This window comes from Centruroides vittatus, unplaced genomic scaffold (assembly GCF_030686945.1).
Source record: "Centruroides vittatus isolate TY-2023 unplaced genomic scaffold, ASM3068694v2 contig_726, whole genome shotgun sequence".
In the NCBI taxonomy this organism is placed as follows: domain Eukaryota; kingdom Metazoa; phylum Arthropoda; class Arachnida; order Scorpiones; family Buthidae; genus Centruroides; species Centruroides vittatus.
In genome coordinates, this window is record NW_027122463.1 from 701,689 (window position 1) to 718,148 (window position 16,460).

The following is a 16,460-nucleotide window of genomic DNA, read 5'->3' on the forward strand; positions in this document are numbered from 1 at the left end:
CACAGGGGCAAGCCACTACTAATTTGAAATGGAGATAACTATATTTTAAATTAAATAAATTTAAAATGTGATAAAAAATTGCAGCCTGGCATTGTGACGATTTACAATAAATAACTGCTCGTCCTTTATTAAGTTTCTTCAGAAAGAAATTGAATAAAATTCTTCACTCTTCTTCAATTTATTTTCGGAAAAATCGATTTAAATTCTAATTTTTCTTGATAATTTTTTTACAATTCAATGTATAACGTAGTTGTTCATTAATTGAAATGCGTAAAGAATAGGTGCATGAAAGGAGGGGAAATTTTTAAATGAAAATATTTCACTATACGCCAAACTTAAATATTAGGATATTTTATTAAAAACTCGTAAAGCAAACAGAAAAAGGTTTAAAATTTTATAACGTTTAATTGTTAATATCTGAATAACCAGTGACGGATCTACAGCAATACTGTATGAATAAAGCTTAAGTTTAGGGCCCCTAATTCGATGGGGACCAAATTTTTTTTAGTATAATAATTAAATTTATCAACAAAATCGATAAAAATTTTTAATGTATTTGTAATTAAAATACGGTTATTTTAGTAGCAGAATCACTAAAATAGCCTTATTTTAACACTACTGACTTTGACATGTAAGAAACTTTTTATACTATCAAAATAATTATAATAAAATAAATATTAGATTAATTATTAAAAGATTGCAACTTTTATTTAAAACAATTCTTCTTCTTTGAAACAATTCTTATTTCCTTTTACGAGAACAAACGGAACTTTTATAGAATATTTTCGCATAGCGAATGAATTTGAAACTTTCAAATTTATATCAGTTTATTGAAAAAATTAACTTAAGTTAAATTGCTACTAATTAATACATTCTCTTTATATTCGAATTTAATAATAACTTTCGGGTTTATTCGTAAATGGATTGGATAAAAATTATAGAATATTGCAGACAGGACGAGATGTGATCGGGTTTTAATTCTGTAATGCAGTAAGTTGACAGGAGGTGTTAATGGCTTTTTTTAGAAGCCATTAAAATTACTAACATAACTTATTATGAGAATTTTATCATTATTTATTTTTTCGGGTAAAATTTTCAATCCTGGATAAATAAATTAATATATATTAATATTTATTAATTTTCTATAAATAAGTTAAATAGATTGATTATGTAACATAAATTATATGATGTATTATATAAGAAAAATGTTTGATCAGAGTGTACAATGTGTACAAAACATTGTGTGTACCGGAAAAAGAACAACGCTCCTAATAAAAATCCATTAACGAGTTGTGTAACTTTACCGGCTGTTATAAGATTTTATTTTAAAAATAACTTTCATATTATTAGTCATAATGAATGTTGTCATGAGCCATCTATTATGTTATTTTGTTATGAAAAAATCTTTATGTTAATGACAAAAACTTAATTTTGAGGGTAATGACGCAGTAGTCCATTGCATTTGAAAATAATTCGCATTTTCTGAATTGATTTTTGGGTCATAAACAGAGTTAAAGGTGTCGATAAAATTATTGTAACCAATCTTCTGCGTTTTATTGAAGACTTTGCCAGAATTTCTAGAAAAGAGCTTTTAATGTAAGCTAAATTAATCAGATCAGTACAGTTAAATATTTAAACTATTTGTAACTAGCAATTTACTTCCTATTTTCCTTTCTAATTTTGTATTTAACAAAAGTTTCTTTTTGGAAATGTTTGTTAATAGAGAGAATAGTTCGAAACAGAAATGAGTTTTAATGCAAAACAATTTTTCTTCGGATATTTAAAAAGTGTAAAACTTAATATTAAATAAAAAAATTATCAATAAAAATATATATTTGAAGAAATCAGTTAATCTTATTTTATGTATCTACCAATGATGTTTGACTTACGAATCCACCACGATTTCAATTCCATTCTGAGGAGCAACGTATTGATAATTATAACAAATCTTCACTTCTTACAGAGAAAACAATATCAATTTGTCTAAATTTTAAAAAATTGCAGTAGAAGCCGTTTTTCAGGTTAAGCCTTAATCCTTTCCCTCTGCCCCGCGGGGGAATTTCGAAAAATCCCTTCTTAGTGTGTATTCTCATTGCGTACCCTAACTGTGTACCAAATTTCACCACTTTAAACGTCATTAACTTTTTCACCGATCGCTTCTCGGGTTGTTTTAAGTCAAAATAAAAATTTTAAGTACAATTTCTATATTTAAAAGCACAAAAGTAAGAGTGTCCTTTTCTCTGCTATATATAAAATAAAATAGTTACAGAAGGTAAAAAAGACACCGCGAAGACGACAGGAAAAAATAAATTTCTAGTTCTTCTGTTTCTCTATAACAGTTAAAGATCTGTTTTAATTTATTTTGAAAGTCTGAAAATTGCAACTTTTATTATAACACAAACGGAACAATAACAAAAAAAGATAAGTGTAATCACAAAATTCCAACTAAAGACTCTAGGAAGAGGTTTAGATATCATACGAGAACTCTGATTGGTTGTTTGTATTATGTCTTCAATACAAATACATTGACGGAAGTTAGATACGTACACTTACCATTATAATTCTCTATATTTTTACTTTAGTAAATTCATTATGACATTATTATTTGAAATGAAAACTTTCAAACTGAATTCTGCTTGCAAACTTTTGGTAAGAGATTTTCTGTAAATCAATTTTATTTATTTAATACTCCAAATTGATAACAATAATTAATGAATGTCAATTAAATAACTTCTTTAATTTATAATAATAGAAATATTCTGTATAGTATTTACAAATTTACTTATTTACTATTTCAAACCTCCATCTAACGCCTGCGCCTGAGTTCAACTGGGGCAATTAATTAATAATCATTAATTAACTTTTTATGCACGTATTTGAATCGGGTAAAATTTATTTTCCTTTTATTAAACGTTGCCTATGACCTCAGCAAATTTCGTAATTTTATATCGAACAGAAGTTTTTGTTTTGGACCGTTTTTTTCGGCCTGATATATAATTAGTACAAATGATGAAACTCTCGAGATACGTATAACTGTATTTGAGTTTTGCGGTAACTAGTAGATAGCCTGCTAGAACTGCAACATCCTTTGAGATGAAAATTACAAATTTAGTATCTCTAAAGCTATATTTTATAACTAAAAGCATTTATTTGAAATTATTTTATATTGTTTTAGTAGTTTTGCTATAGAAACACGTTTCGAGGGTGTGATTTAGGCGGCAATTTTTACGTTTTAATTTTTGTTTTAATAATGGAATTGCTTTTATTTCTACGTGAATATTAATTATCAATAATAATAAAAAAAATAAGGGCGTTAAGGTGGTCACGTTAATCACGTTAACAGGCACTGACGAATACATAAAAAAGAGTCGTTGATAGGAGTAGCATTATTTGAAGGTTATTTTACATGGATCTTTGTTTAATGTTTTAAAAATTGTCCGCCGTTGAGAGGTCGCCGTTATTGCAGGATCAATTGAATACATAATTATTTTATTGATTAATTTGCTAAAATATATTTTTTGTAATAATAGCATAACTCTCAACTGTCCGTGCAAAACATGGACAGGACGGTCCGTTTTTGAAAGTTTCTATCTTCCTTTTTTTCATATACAGAAATCCACTAAATCTTTCTTTCTTGTTGCTATTGTTGATTCTCGATATTCTTCAATCGAGTGTTGTATATACTTTTTCTTTGGCAGTCAAATAAAGCAAAAAATAAAATATTCACGACACTTTTTAAGATTTTTTAAGCAGATGAATAATATTTATGGATAATTGTTTACGCAACCACATAGGAATTGTTGGTGAACATTTTTGAGCTTTTAGAGGGCAAATTTCAGCTATTTTAACAATGGTATCAGCTCTTTTTAAAATCACGGGTTGAGAGCTTTGTAATAGGTAAAGTGGTATAGTTATTTTTAGGCAGTAAATAATAATAAATTCGCAAAATAGATTACTGTTATAAATAAGTTTGTCTCTGTCTAAATCAGTATGGTCTAAATTCTAACCAAAATTCTGCACTAAATGCAAAATGCAAAAAGTAAAATCGTGCATCTTATTTTTTATTCGTTCTATTTATACGTTTTCTTCTATCTTATATTGTATTTGCATAAGCTTCAATAACAAGATAAAATAGATCTGTAAAATTTTCTTAATATTTGAAGATTTTCTTAAATGAAAAATCTTTAAATTAAATAATTCAAAGTTTCATTCTCGTTCTTAGATAAACAAAGTTAATTTTGGCTTTGTTTGTGTGAGAATTATAATAAAAAGCAGCGACGAGTTCAATTTTCCCGGAAACATTTAAAAGTTTCCTGGCGCCATATATTATCATGTTTTATTTTTAAAACCTTTTATATTTTTAAGTATTATAAACTGGCAAATAGCCTAATTTTCAGGGTAGGGAGAATTTTATAAAAACGTGTAAATCCTATAACAAGTAAAATCGTCATTAACTATAACACTACTCGTGATACGACACACGACCCGCCTTTATCTCCCTACCCCATCAACCTAGAACCACCAAAATTTAACAGCATCAATTGCTTTAATAAGCAAACCACCCTGCAAAGTTTCAGAAAATTTCGACAAAAGGCACAGAAGTTATTAAGCTTCAAACAGGGTAAAGAAAATCGTACTCTCCGACACCCACACACTCACTAACATCCATACATACAGAAAAAACTCTCGAATATTTTTGTATTTCTCGATTTTTGTATTTTAGATGTCCTAAGTCCAAAAATGTCAAAATCTTGCGGGTCATATTTTGATCGATCGCCATACTTTCCCTGTTAAATATAACAGCTGGAAAAGTAAAAATAATAATGATAAATAATATAAAGGCAGTATTTATTAAATTATGATAATTTTTCGATTAACTTTTGTGCTTTCTAGCAAAATATAATTCAACGTGCAAAATTGCTCATTAATTTAAATAAATATAATTTCCTTAAAGATTGCGCTGAAAAAATTATTACCCTAAATATATGCTATAGTTTAACTCTTTCTTGCCATTAACTTTTCCGAATTGTTACATAGTTTAATTTAGACTCACTCATAGAAGCTTACTCTCTATTTGAATTCTCACAATTTTTATTTTATCTTCATTTTAGTTTCACGTAATGATTCTCCTGAAATATAATAATATCACTTGGAATAGTACCAAGGTTTCTTAAATTTATATTGAATAAATTATTTTTCTTCATATTTAATATGTAAAATTAAAAATATATATGTTATATCAAGATGACATTTAACCAAGGTTGGCATGATTTAAAGAAATGTTTTAAAGCGTTTAAAACATGTTTTTTTTTTGGAAATAAATATTGAATTCTAAAATATTTTACATACGGTTACAGATTTCAATCATTTTATTCTTTATGTAATATAAAATTATTCATTATTTAATATAGCATGACTAAATAATAACCAATATTTGTATGAATGGTAGTTAATTTCATATTTAAATTCAATACATATTTATTAAGTTGCAATTTTATTTCGTGTATGATTCATAGTTAATTTTAAATCATTTTTTATTATTAAATTCAGATATCGATAATTAGCAAACGATGTCGAAGCACAGCTTCACCATTTTCTCGTCCTTTTCCGAAACATAATAAAGGGCCTATGACAGAACATCAAAAAGATCTTCCACGACAACCCGTTCCTCCATTGAAACCCTCTCTAAACAAATATCTTAAAAGTGTAAAACCTCTTTTAACCCAGGATGAATTTCATAAAACTGAAAAGGTAAATTTAAAATAAATACAAAATTACAATTTAATAGGCATAGTGTACTTTTTTAAATTTCTGCAGTTTAATTAAAGTTAATTATAAATCTTTTTATTAAAATTAATTATGACCTGAATCACTATTTCTTTCAACAGTTTTTACAGTGTTTTTACCATGTAATGTCGTGTTGTGTTTTATTTTTTAGTTGGTTAATGAATTTGTATCACCAGGAGGAGTCGGTGAAAAACTTCATTCTATTCTTAAAGAACGATACAATCAATTAGACAATTGGGTAAGTTTAGTCGTTTTCGTGTCCCATTTTCAGAGTCGCTCTAAAAAATTTTAAAATATCATCACCATTTCTGTAGTTTTAAATTTTGTTCGCCACTTCATATTTACCGCCACCAGTTTTACTTACTAATTAATGCAAGTGCTGGTAGCCTTAAACTTGTAAGTAACATGCTAAACTGTCACCTACAAGCAGATGACCAGATTTGTAAATGTGCAACGTGCTGACCAAAAAGAAACTGGGTGAGCACGTAGCTTTAAACACAAGACATAATTTTTGTCTCCTTGTCCAAATAATAGAACCCACTTCTAAAGCGTTTCCAAAAAATGGACGTTTGAAAATTTAGTGTTTAGCTTATAAATCTTTGAAAGTTTCATATTCAAGAATGGTGATAGAACAGCTAAGCACTACAGCTAAAGGATGTAGGTTCGATCCTTTGAAATTTTACTTTAGTTCTATTCTACGTGTAACGTTATTATTACTTATTAGCGTTATTATTCTTCACATTTAAAGCTTATAAATCAAGAGATATAAGTTATGCCGTCGTTTCCTGTTTAAGGGAAGCGAACTTCCGTAGATTTAACTCTGACGTTGATAAATAAAATTTTCTTCATATTTATTTTCAGATATGATGGTATTGTGACATTTGAAGTGTAACAAATATGAGCGCACGAGAAAATGGTCCATAATATTAGCAATTAAAAAAAAAAAAAAACGCTGCGATTACGCTGCCTTATTTTCATATCACTTTGTCTTTATCGTCTATGTGGAGTAACGTCTGAAGCTTATTCGCTTATGAGGACACAGAATGTAAAATATGTGAAAATAAATGTGAAGAAATAAAAGTTTTATTTAACGACGTAAAAGAGTTAAATCTACAGAGACTTGTTTTCACTAAACAGGAAATGGCGTCACAATTTTAATCTCGTTTAAAATAAGGTTTAAACATAAGGAATATAATAATAATAGTAATAATAATAATAATAATAATAATAACTCTTCCGTGGTCACCACCTGGTCGTGGTGGGAGAGCCCAGTAATTTTACTGAACCATATAGCAATGCAGGCTGGAGCACAAGCTCCTGGTAGGAACACTCATGCCAGTAAGGTCTATGGGGAGAAATGAAGCTAAGATGACCACACTCACATTCTGTGGAGATATTTATCATGGTGGTAACCAGATCAAAGTGTGATACCGGCTCGGACATCGTCCGGGTTAACAAGGTCCGCGTTCATGGGTTAAGCAGAGGCTCACGTTCGAAAAATAGGCCGCAGTCTCCCTTGGTTACCGGTGGCGAAAGCAGCACCGGCCCAAGCATGGCTACTGCAATGCCCTCAACAGATGTGAGGAACCAACCCAGCCTTGGTGTTTCTGTGGCAATGCATCCACAGACCACAAAGGCTGGAAAACCACGCCAACGGATGAAATGGACAAAAGAAATGAACGAGTTTATCATCCGTACATACTACGCCATCGCAAAACTTGAAACAAACATGACAGCATACAGACAATAACTACACCATAGATTCACACAACAATATCCTCACCACACTGTGACCGAACAAAAGGTTGTTGATCAAAAAAGAACAATTATACACAACAACCTTATTCCACAAACAACACTTGAACTTATCAAACAACAGGTTGCTGATCAAATACATCAACAGACAGGAACATCTAACATTAATGAAGATCACGTAACCTATCAGGATAATCTAGCAACAAGCATTGATAATAGCACACATACAACAACTATGATTAATGATACTACAGACACTTCCTCATTCACCACTGATAACATAGACATAGATTTAGTTAATACGCTCTCATTTATATTTCAGGAAACATTCACTAAATATACAGGTACAGATCTCACATAAAGACCACGAATACCAAAAATCAACATGTTAAATGTAGTAGGAAAAGCACTAAATTATGTAAACACTCACTTACTACCACACTACATTCATTGAATTTCTACACTCAGACATTCATACATTAGTTTATGCTGGGGCAGTCACAGTAGTCACACACAATGCACTGAGAATACAATCGTAGACAGATACACACAAGACACAGTTCTATCACAAGCCTGCCTGGCAGAAAAGAATAGAAACACAAATGAATGACATTAGACAGCAATTAGGCAGGCTGACACAATACACTAAAAACAACATAACACCCAAATTAAAGAAACAAAAACATTTTCAAGAAAATCAAGACATACAACAAAACGAACACACACATTACAGAATACATCGATACACTAAAACAAAAACTCCCTACCAAAGCACGTAGACTCAAACGATACAAAACATGTACAGTACAAAAACAACGAAATAAATTATTCACAAACGATGAAAAATTCTTCTACAGACAAATCAGTACCAAAATAAACACTGATAAACAGCACAGTGGCACACCAACAGAAGAAGAACTCACAACTTATTGGTCTTCTCTTTGGTCTAATGCTGCTACGCACAATGCTGATGCAGGCTGGATCGAGGAGGAGAACAAAAACTTGCATAACATACCAACTATGCCCTGTGCTGAAACAAACGTACACGACATCCGCTGTGCTGTTAACAGAACACACAACTGGAAGACACCTGGTGTAGATAACATTCACAATTTCTGATACAAAAAATTTACATCACTGCACCAGGAACTAGCTAAACATCTAACACACATCATCATCAATCCACAAGATATGCCAAAATTTCTTACTCAGGGCATCACCTACATGAAACCTAAAAACAACACCACAGACCCCACACAATACATACCAATTACATATCTTCCAACACTCTACAAATTATTGACATCTTGTATTACAAATAAAATATACAAACGTATTGAAGAACACAACATTCTTACGGAACAACAAAAAGGTTGCCGTAGAAATCACAGGGGATGCAAAGAACAGTTACTAATAGATTCAGTCATTCTACAGCAAGCACACAAACAACACAGAAACAGACACATGGCATATATAGACTACAGAAAAGCATTCGACAGTGTTCCACACAGTTGGCTGCTACATATTCTACACACGTACAAAATACATCCATCACTCATTACATTCTTCGAAAATACTATGTAGCACTGGAGAACAACACTACATCTCAGGGTTAGTAACACTTCTATACAAACAAACCAAATATTCATTAGGCAAGGAATTTTTCAAGGAGATTCCTTGAGTCCTCTCTGGTTCTGCTTAGCCCTGAACCCATTATCCAACATGTTAAACAACACGCAATATGGCTACAATATCAGACTGAAAAAACAACAAAATAGATTTTTAAATAATATAATTATATGGATGACATAAAACTTTATGCATCCACACAAAAACAACTTCATCAACTCCTACAAATCACACATTCGTATACCAAGGACAAACAAATGGAATTTGGCCTAGTCAAATGCAAAACACTTTACATAGAAAAAAGAATCCTGAAGAAAGAAGATTTTGCACTTGGAAATGGAGATGTTATTGAATCCATGGAAGAGGGCGAGTTCTACAAGTATTTAGGATTCCAACAGGCCAAACTAACAGAACATACACAAATAAAGCAAAGATTAATTAAAGAATACCAAAGTAGGTTAAATGCTATTCTCAGAACAGAGTTAAATGCAAAACACACAGTTAAAGCAATAAACACATATGTCATCTCAGTACTAACATATTCTTTTGGAGTTATACATTGGACTCACACAGATCTTGAGCAACTCCAAAGGAAAACAAGAACAACACTTACTAAGCATAAACATCATCCTAAATCCGCCACAGAAAGATTAACTCTTCCACGTAAAGATGGCGGACGTGGCCTGATTGACATAGTTAACCTTCACTACAAACAAATACAGTCACTGCAAGAGTTTTTCTACAGAAAACAAGAAACATCACAGTTACATAAAACAGTAACTCTAGTAGACTCAAATAACACACCATTAAACTTACACTCACATCATACGAACACGACACAACATACAAAAAGCATAGACACTATTAAGCAATCGTGGGCTCGAAAGGCACTCCATGGCAAGCATTCTTACAACCTCGCCCAGGATTTTGTTGACAAAACTGCGTCAAACAGCTGATTAGCTCGGAAATGCCTCTTTGGGGAAACGGAAGAATTCATGATTGCCATACAGGATCAGGTCATAAATACAAATACAAAAAACTACAGATAACACATACTAAAAGATACAACACTCACTAATGAGACATGCAGAAAATGTCATATCATGCCACAAACTATACAACACATCACTTCCGGTTGCAAGCTCTTGGCACAGACAGATTATTTACATAGACACAATCAAGTAGAAAATATAATACATCAAGAGCTTGCAAAGAAACACAAATTAGTAGACATCCATGAACCATATTACAAATACATTCCACAAACAGTATTGGAAAACAACACGCACAAAATGGACTACGACAGAGCCATAATGACAGATAAAACAATTTACCACAACAGACCAGACATCACACTCATTGACAAACATAATAAAATCACATACATTATAGACATATCCATTCCAAACACTCACAATATACAAAACACATGCACTGAAAAAGTCAGCAAGTACACAGAACTTGCCCAGGAAATAAGGCATCTGTGGAGGATGGATAGGGTGCTTATTGTACCTGTCGTTCTCTCCTCCACAGGTATCATACCACACACACTACACAAAAGCCTGGACACATTACAATTGAATAGAAACACATTTGAATAGAAACACATACATCGCACTACAGAAGGCCACTATATTAATATATGCCATGTTGTGAGGAAATTCCTGAATACACACACACACTGACACACTTATTTAATTTTTGTTTTGGTTACTATGCCTTGACTTTGATCCGGCATAGTACACAGCCATCGGTGTTAACCGAGTATATCTCACATAACCCAACACAATAATAATAATGCGGTAAAATAAAGTTACACATAAAATTAACTAAACTAGTCCAAAACTAAATCTTCGAAGGTTCGAACTTACATCGTCTAGCTTTAGTACCTTAACAACCGGATGCACGAGTGGCTAAAGTGGCAGCCTACCGCTCTGGGGACTTAGGATCGAATTCGAACGGGTCGAAAAATCCTCAGGAATTTTCTTGGGGTGATTCGTTTGGATATGTCAGGGCGTATCCCTTATCACCCGGCTGCACAATTGTAGGCCTGGCCTAACCCATAACAGGCTTAATAAAAGATGCCTTCTTATTTCCCACAGGGCGAAAAAAGTTTTAAAAAAATCTCTAGTACCTAGCGTCTTATTCACTCGACTATCGCCATTTTGAGGCACGATACTTCCAGACTTATAAGACAAGAGCTAATTTGTCAGAGGCCCATTTTTTAGAAACGCTTGAGAAGTGGGTCCTATTATTTTGCTGTTTGTGTTTAGGGCTATGTACTCACAAAGTTTCGTTCGAATCAGAGACCCGAACGTCTGGCCATCCCCCGTTAGCAATAGGAATCATTTTTGAATAAGTTTTTTAATAAATAATTTTAAATAACACATTTCATCACAATGTTTAAACAGTACTTCACAGGGTGTAATGTCAAAATTTTTGAAAAAAGTCATCCCAAAAATTTCCTCAAAATTTCTGTCAGTCGATAGAAAATCCCAATCTGAAAACAATAAGTGGCATTGCACAAAACTGCCTTCGGTTCACAACGTCACTTCCTACTTTTCTTCCGGAACTTGCCATGGGACGTCATAAATGGAAAGGTGTGTGGTGCCCATATAGGGAAGCTCGACATTTCGCTGTTTTTTCCGAAGTGTGATTTGGGATTTGCGAATTCAATTTCACACTGAATGTGAAAACAACCAAACTAGGATTTTTATCGCCATTTATTATACTTTTATTGCCACTTTAATAAAAATATCTCCAAGTGGCGATTTTGGCGCTATGCACCGCGAAATCTACATTTCTTTTATGTTTAATTATACTTTCTAAGATAAATATTTTAACTAACGTTTTCTAGATTGAAGATTGGTGGTTAGAATTGGATTTTCTCAAGAATCGGTCACCGTTAACAACATATATTAACCCCGGCATGGCTATTTCTTGTGAAAATTTCAATTCTATCGATGATCAAATCAGGTTGATATCACTTTTCTTTCCTTACTATTTCTGATCATATATATATAACTCTGTATTTATATTCAGTTTTACTATTTACTCAGATTTTCTGCGAAAGTCTTGTCGTCAACATTGAAATATAAACAACTAGTTAATGAGTAAGTACCATTCATTATTTTAATTATACAATGAACAAAGACCATTTTCACTGCATATTCAAATATACATTTGTTAATTTAGTCATCAGCTAGAACCAGATAAATTAAGAGGAATTCCAATGGATATGAGCCAATATTTTAAAGCATTTTCTTCTTGTCGTCTTCCCGGAAAGTTTTGCGATCGTCTCGAACATTATGGTGAAGACGATTGCCCACCAAGTCATATCATGGTCGCCAGGAATAACAAAGTATGTGTAAATAAATAGAACAACTAAAAATAAATTACGTACTAACTGAAATCCCAATCAATTAATACCTGTCATTAATGCTGTCAAACCAAAGCCGAACAGTAGATGTTATATTTTCAATAGTATTTCTTATTTAAAATCAATCAATTTATTACATAATAGCTAATGTATAGATAGATTACAAATTCAAATTTTGAAAGCTATATACCACATAATACTTTACTATTTGAAAAAATAATCTGTAAAATGATGTCAAGAAATTTAGCTAATATATGCTACATCCTTATGCTAAATTAATCAAGAGATTTAGCATAAATTATACTATAATCTATTTTTAGTTTTTCCGAGTGGACGTTTATGATTATGCCGGAAAACCATTGAGCGAGAATTCTCTGTTGGAACAACTACGAATAGTTGTAAAGAAATCTGAAACTGAAGGAGTTCCTGTTGGAGTTCTGACAACCAATTACCGTGAAATTTGGTCTGATGTATATGACAAATTATGTAAAGGTATTTAATTAGTCAAATGTTCAACATTAATAAATAAAAAAACAATTGACTCAATGTAAATGATAACGAGAAATAAATTCAAAATTTTTTCTGACAGATAGTACGAATAAGAAAAATTTAGACACAATCCAAAGGGCGTTATTCGTATTTTCTCTCGATAAAGCTATTTCGAATGTCGAGAATGACTCTGATAAATGGACAAGTGCACTTCAGAACGCCATTCATGGACACGGGAGCCATTTAAATAGCGGAAATAGGTGGATGGATAAAACTTTTCATGTAAGCTATTATAAAATTATTTTAATGCAAGTACCCGATAACTTTTTAAAATTTAGGTTCACATTTATCAATTTAGATTGTATAATTGTTCTGTCAGGAGTATGTTCTAAGATAATCAAATATATATTTTTATTACTGAATAATTACTGTTTTGTGTTTTACATTACAATAAGTACATTATCATTATACATTTTTAATATAAGATATTTGAAACTTATGATTGATACGCATTGACATCAAATTTGAATTTACTATTACATTATTTAAACACTTTTATTTTAGTTAATCGTATCTGAAGACGGGGCTTTCGGTCTGAATATGGAGCATAGTCCAGTTGAGGCGCATCCACTTCTGAGAATGACTGATTACATTTTGGATGATTTGTACGTTACATTTAGTTTAAATAAGACTTATACATAACCTATTCTATATATATTAAATATATCTTTTAATAATCGCTATAAAATTGTTAGAGACTATTTGAAAATTAAATATACCAGTATTTTTAAGCTCAGTTGTTAAAAATATTTAACGTTGGTAACATTTGAAACACGTTTTAATAAAGTGATATTGCTGACTTTATATTGATATTTTCAACCTTATGCGTTACAGAAAAACGTCACAAAATTCAGTACCCTATACCTGTCGCACAGCTCCTGAACCTCAAGAAATTATTTTTAATATAAATGACGATATACTAAATGATATAGAAAGAGCGAAAGAAAATGTAGACAAGTAAGCTGTAATTGCTGTTACTCCATTGCCATTCTGTCAAGTTTATAAATTACTTTTAAAATTTAAAATACATTATTAATATAAAAATATATAATTTTTTAAAATCAGGTGTTGTGAAGATGCTGATTTATCATGTTTAGCATTTCCCAATTACGGAAGTCAATTTTTAAAGTCCAAGAAGATCAGTACCGATAGTTTCATACAAATGGCGTTACAATTAGCGTTTTATAGGTTCGATTATACTTTGTTTCGTTATTTATTATTTTAATTATTGTTATAACGAAAAACTTTGTAATTACAGACTACATGGTTTACGAGGAGTATTATATGAAGTTGCAACACTACATAGTTTTTTATATGGAAGAATGGAGATCGTTCATACGACATCCGAAGAAGCTGTTAATTTTTGCAAAATTATGAACAATAAAAATGCATCTAAGCAAGAAAAACACGATTCTCTTCACAAAGCTCTAAAGGTTCATAAATTCGATGTTAACGAGGTAAGAATTATTTATATAATTTATCTGTTATTTATTCCATAAATTCACCAAACTTTTATTGTTTCTTGTTTTAAAGGCTTTGAGGGGAAATGGAATCGAATGTCTTATGGTGGGATTAAAGAAAGCAGCAGTTGAATCAGGAATGAATGTTCCCGATATATACAATGATATCGGCTTTGAATCATTCTCCAATTACAGATTAGTTTCTAGTCAGGTAATAATAATTTCAGAACAAATTATATTTGGAGATAAGAAATGATTAAAAACTAAATTGAATAATTTTCAGGCACCTGTCAGAAATCCGGTATTTCCTAGTTACGGTCCTTTGGTATCTGATGGTTATAGTTGTCCATATTACGTCTATACTGATCATCTTAGATTTATACCATTATCTTTAAAGCAAAGTCCAGAAACAAATTCCGACAGTCTTTTGAAATGTGTTGAGATGTCGCTTTCGGACATGGAAAACATCATTTAAATTATTGACGAAATTACTTTGAATTTTCATTATTTTCTGTAGATTTTGAAATTATTAGGGTGTGTAATATAATGTTTATTTTATAAAATGTATTTAAAGAATGTATAAATAAAATGAGTTTTTTATATTTTAAGTTTATGAAAATTATTATCATTAATTTCTCAACCATCAACGTAGCTAAATATACGAATTAAGAAACGATCTCTAATCAATTTCACTAATAATATGAAACCTTTAAAAGATCTGAATGTATTTTTAATTTCGATCTAAGCATTTTTATTGCAATTTTCATTTACATGTAAATTCTTTTAGTTCTGAAAGCCATTTTTAAATCATAGACACGAACTTAAAGTTTAGTTTCATTCATTCAACTACAAAATTACATTTATAGAATAGCTTTATAAAATTATATTTAATTCATATAAAGTAGATTCCTGTATATTTATACAATTAATTAAACAATGTATAACAAGAACTTAATAATAATTAGATATTCAATTATTGAAAATTTAGACAAATTGATATTCTTGTCTCTGTAAAAAGTGAAGATCTGTTCTAATTATGAACAGGTTTCTCCTGAGAACAGGTTTCAAATGGAAACAACTATTCAATTAATGATCAAAGTTATGAATAAACGAAATTAATTAAATAAAGCTTTTATTATATGGATTTTAATTAAATTAATTATTGAACGAAAAAATTAATTTCTAAAAACTTTATTATCAAAAATTTGCAAGCAGAATTCAACTTTGAACTTTTCATTGGGCTGCAATTTGAAAAAATGGTAGACCTATAAATTCCTACTGTAATCCGTCTGTCCGTCCGCCTTTCCTTAATCTGAAAAACAGAGCTGGATAGATGAAAGTCATCCGAGACCAGGTGTGGAAACTTTAGGCGCAGCAATTAATTATGTGAGAATTTCTCATGCAATTTGGAAGTCACGTTATTTCAATTTAAATATTTTCTCCTGAAAGGTGTTGTTAGATAGATGATTGGTACGACTCTATTATTAACAGGAAAAGTATGATGTATAGCCCGGCAAGCCACTACTAATTTGATGCGGAGAGCATGTATTTTAAATTAAATAAATTAAAAATATGAATAAAAATTGCAGCCCGGCATTGTGACGATGTCACAATAAACAATTGCTCGTCCTTTATTAAGTTTTTTTCAGAGAGAAAGTGAATATAATATTTTTATTTTTATTCAATTTAATTCTAGTAAAATCAATTTAAATACTAATTTTTTTGATACATTTTTCACAACTCAATTAATATCGTAATTCTCCATTAATTGAAATGCGTGAAGAATAGGAGCATGAAAGGAGGGGAAACGTTTGAATAAAAATAATTAATTATGCGCAAAAGTTAAATATTGAGATATTTTATTAAAAACCCGTAAACCTAACAGAATAAGGTATAGATTT

The 16,460-nt window shown here is 30.8% G+C and overlaps 1 protein-coding gene across 1 annotated transcript; it reads left to right on the forward strand.

Annotated features, from left to right (window-relative positions):
• The first annotated feature begins 2,561 nt into the window (after window positions 1-2,561).
• On the forward strand, window positions 2,562-15,153 carry LOC136980827 (carnitine O-acetyltransferase-like). Its single transcript, XM_067277022.1, has 14 exons — window positions 2,562-2,649; window positions 5,551-5,751; window positions 5,939-6,025; window positions 12,029-12,147; window positions 12,231-12,284; window positions 12,367-12,532; window positions 12,871-13,042; window positions 13,140-13,321; window positions 13,604-13,704; window positions 13,934-14,056; window positions 14,165-14,287; window positions 14,358-14,556; window positions 14,633-14,770; window positions 14,843-15,153. The coding sequence occupies exons 1-14, from the start codon at window positions 2,593-2,595 to the stop codon at window positions 15,032-15,034; spliced, it is 1,914 nt and encodes a 637-aa protein (XP_067133123.1). The 5' UTR covers window positions 2,562-2,592; the 3' UTR covers window positions 15,035-15,153.
• The last annotated feature ends 1,307 nt before the right edge of the window (window positions 15,154-16,460 follow it).

Bases quoted from the DNA above. Each gene is read 5' to 3' on its own strand.
- LOC136980827 (XM_067277022.1), top strand. From the start codon at position 2,593: ATGACATTATTATTTGAAATGAAAACTTTCAAACTGAATTCTGCTTGC. The intron at 12,148-12,230 runs GTTGATATCACT...CTATTTACTCAG, and splicing joins TCTATCGATGATCAAATCAG to ATTTTCTGCGAAAGTCTTGT. The intron at 14,057-14,164 runs GTAAGCTGTAAT...TTTTAAAATCAG, and splicing joins GCGAAAGAAAATGTAGACAA to GTGTTGTGAAGATGCTGATT.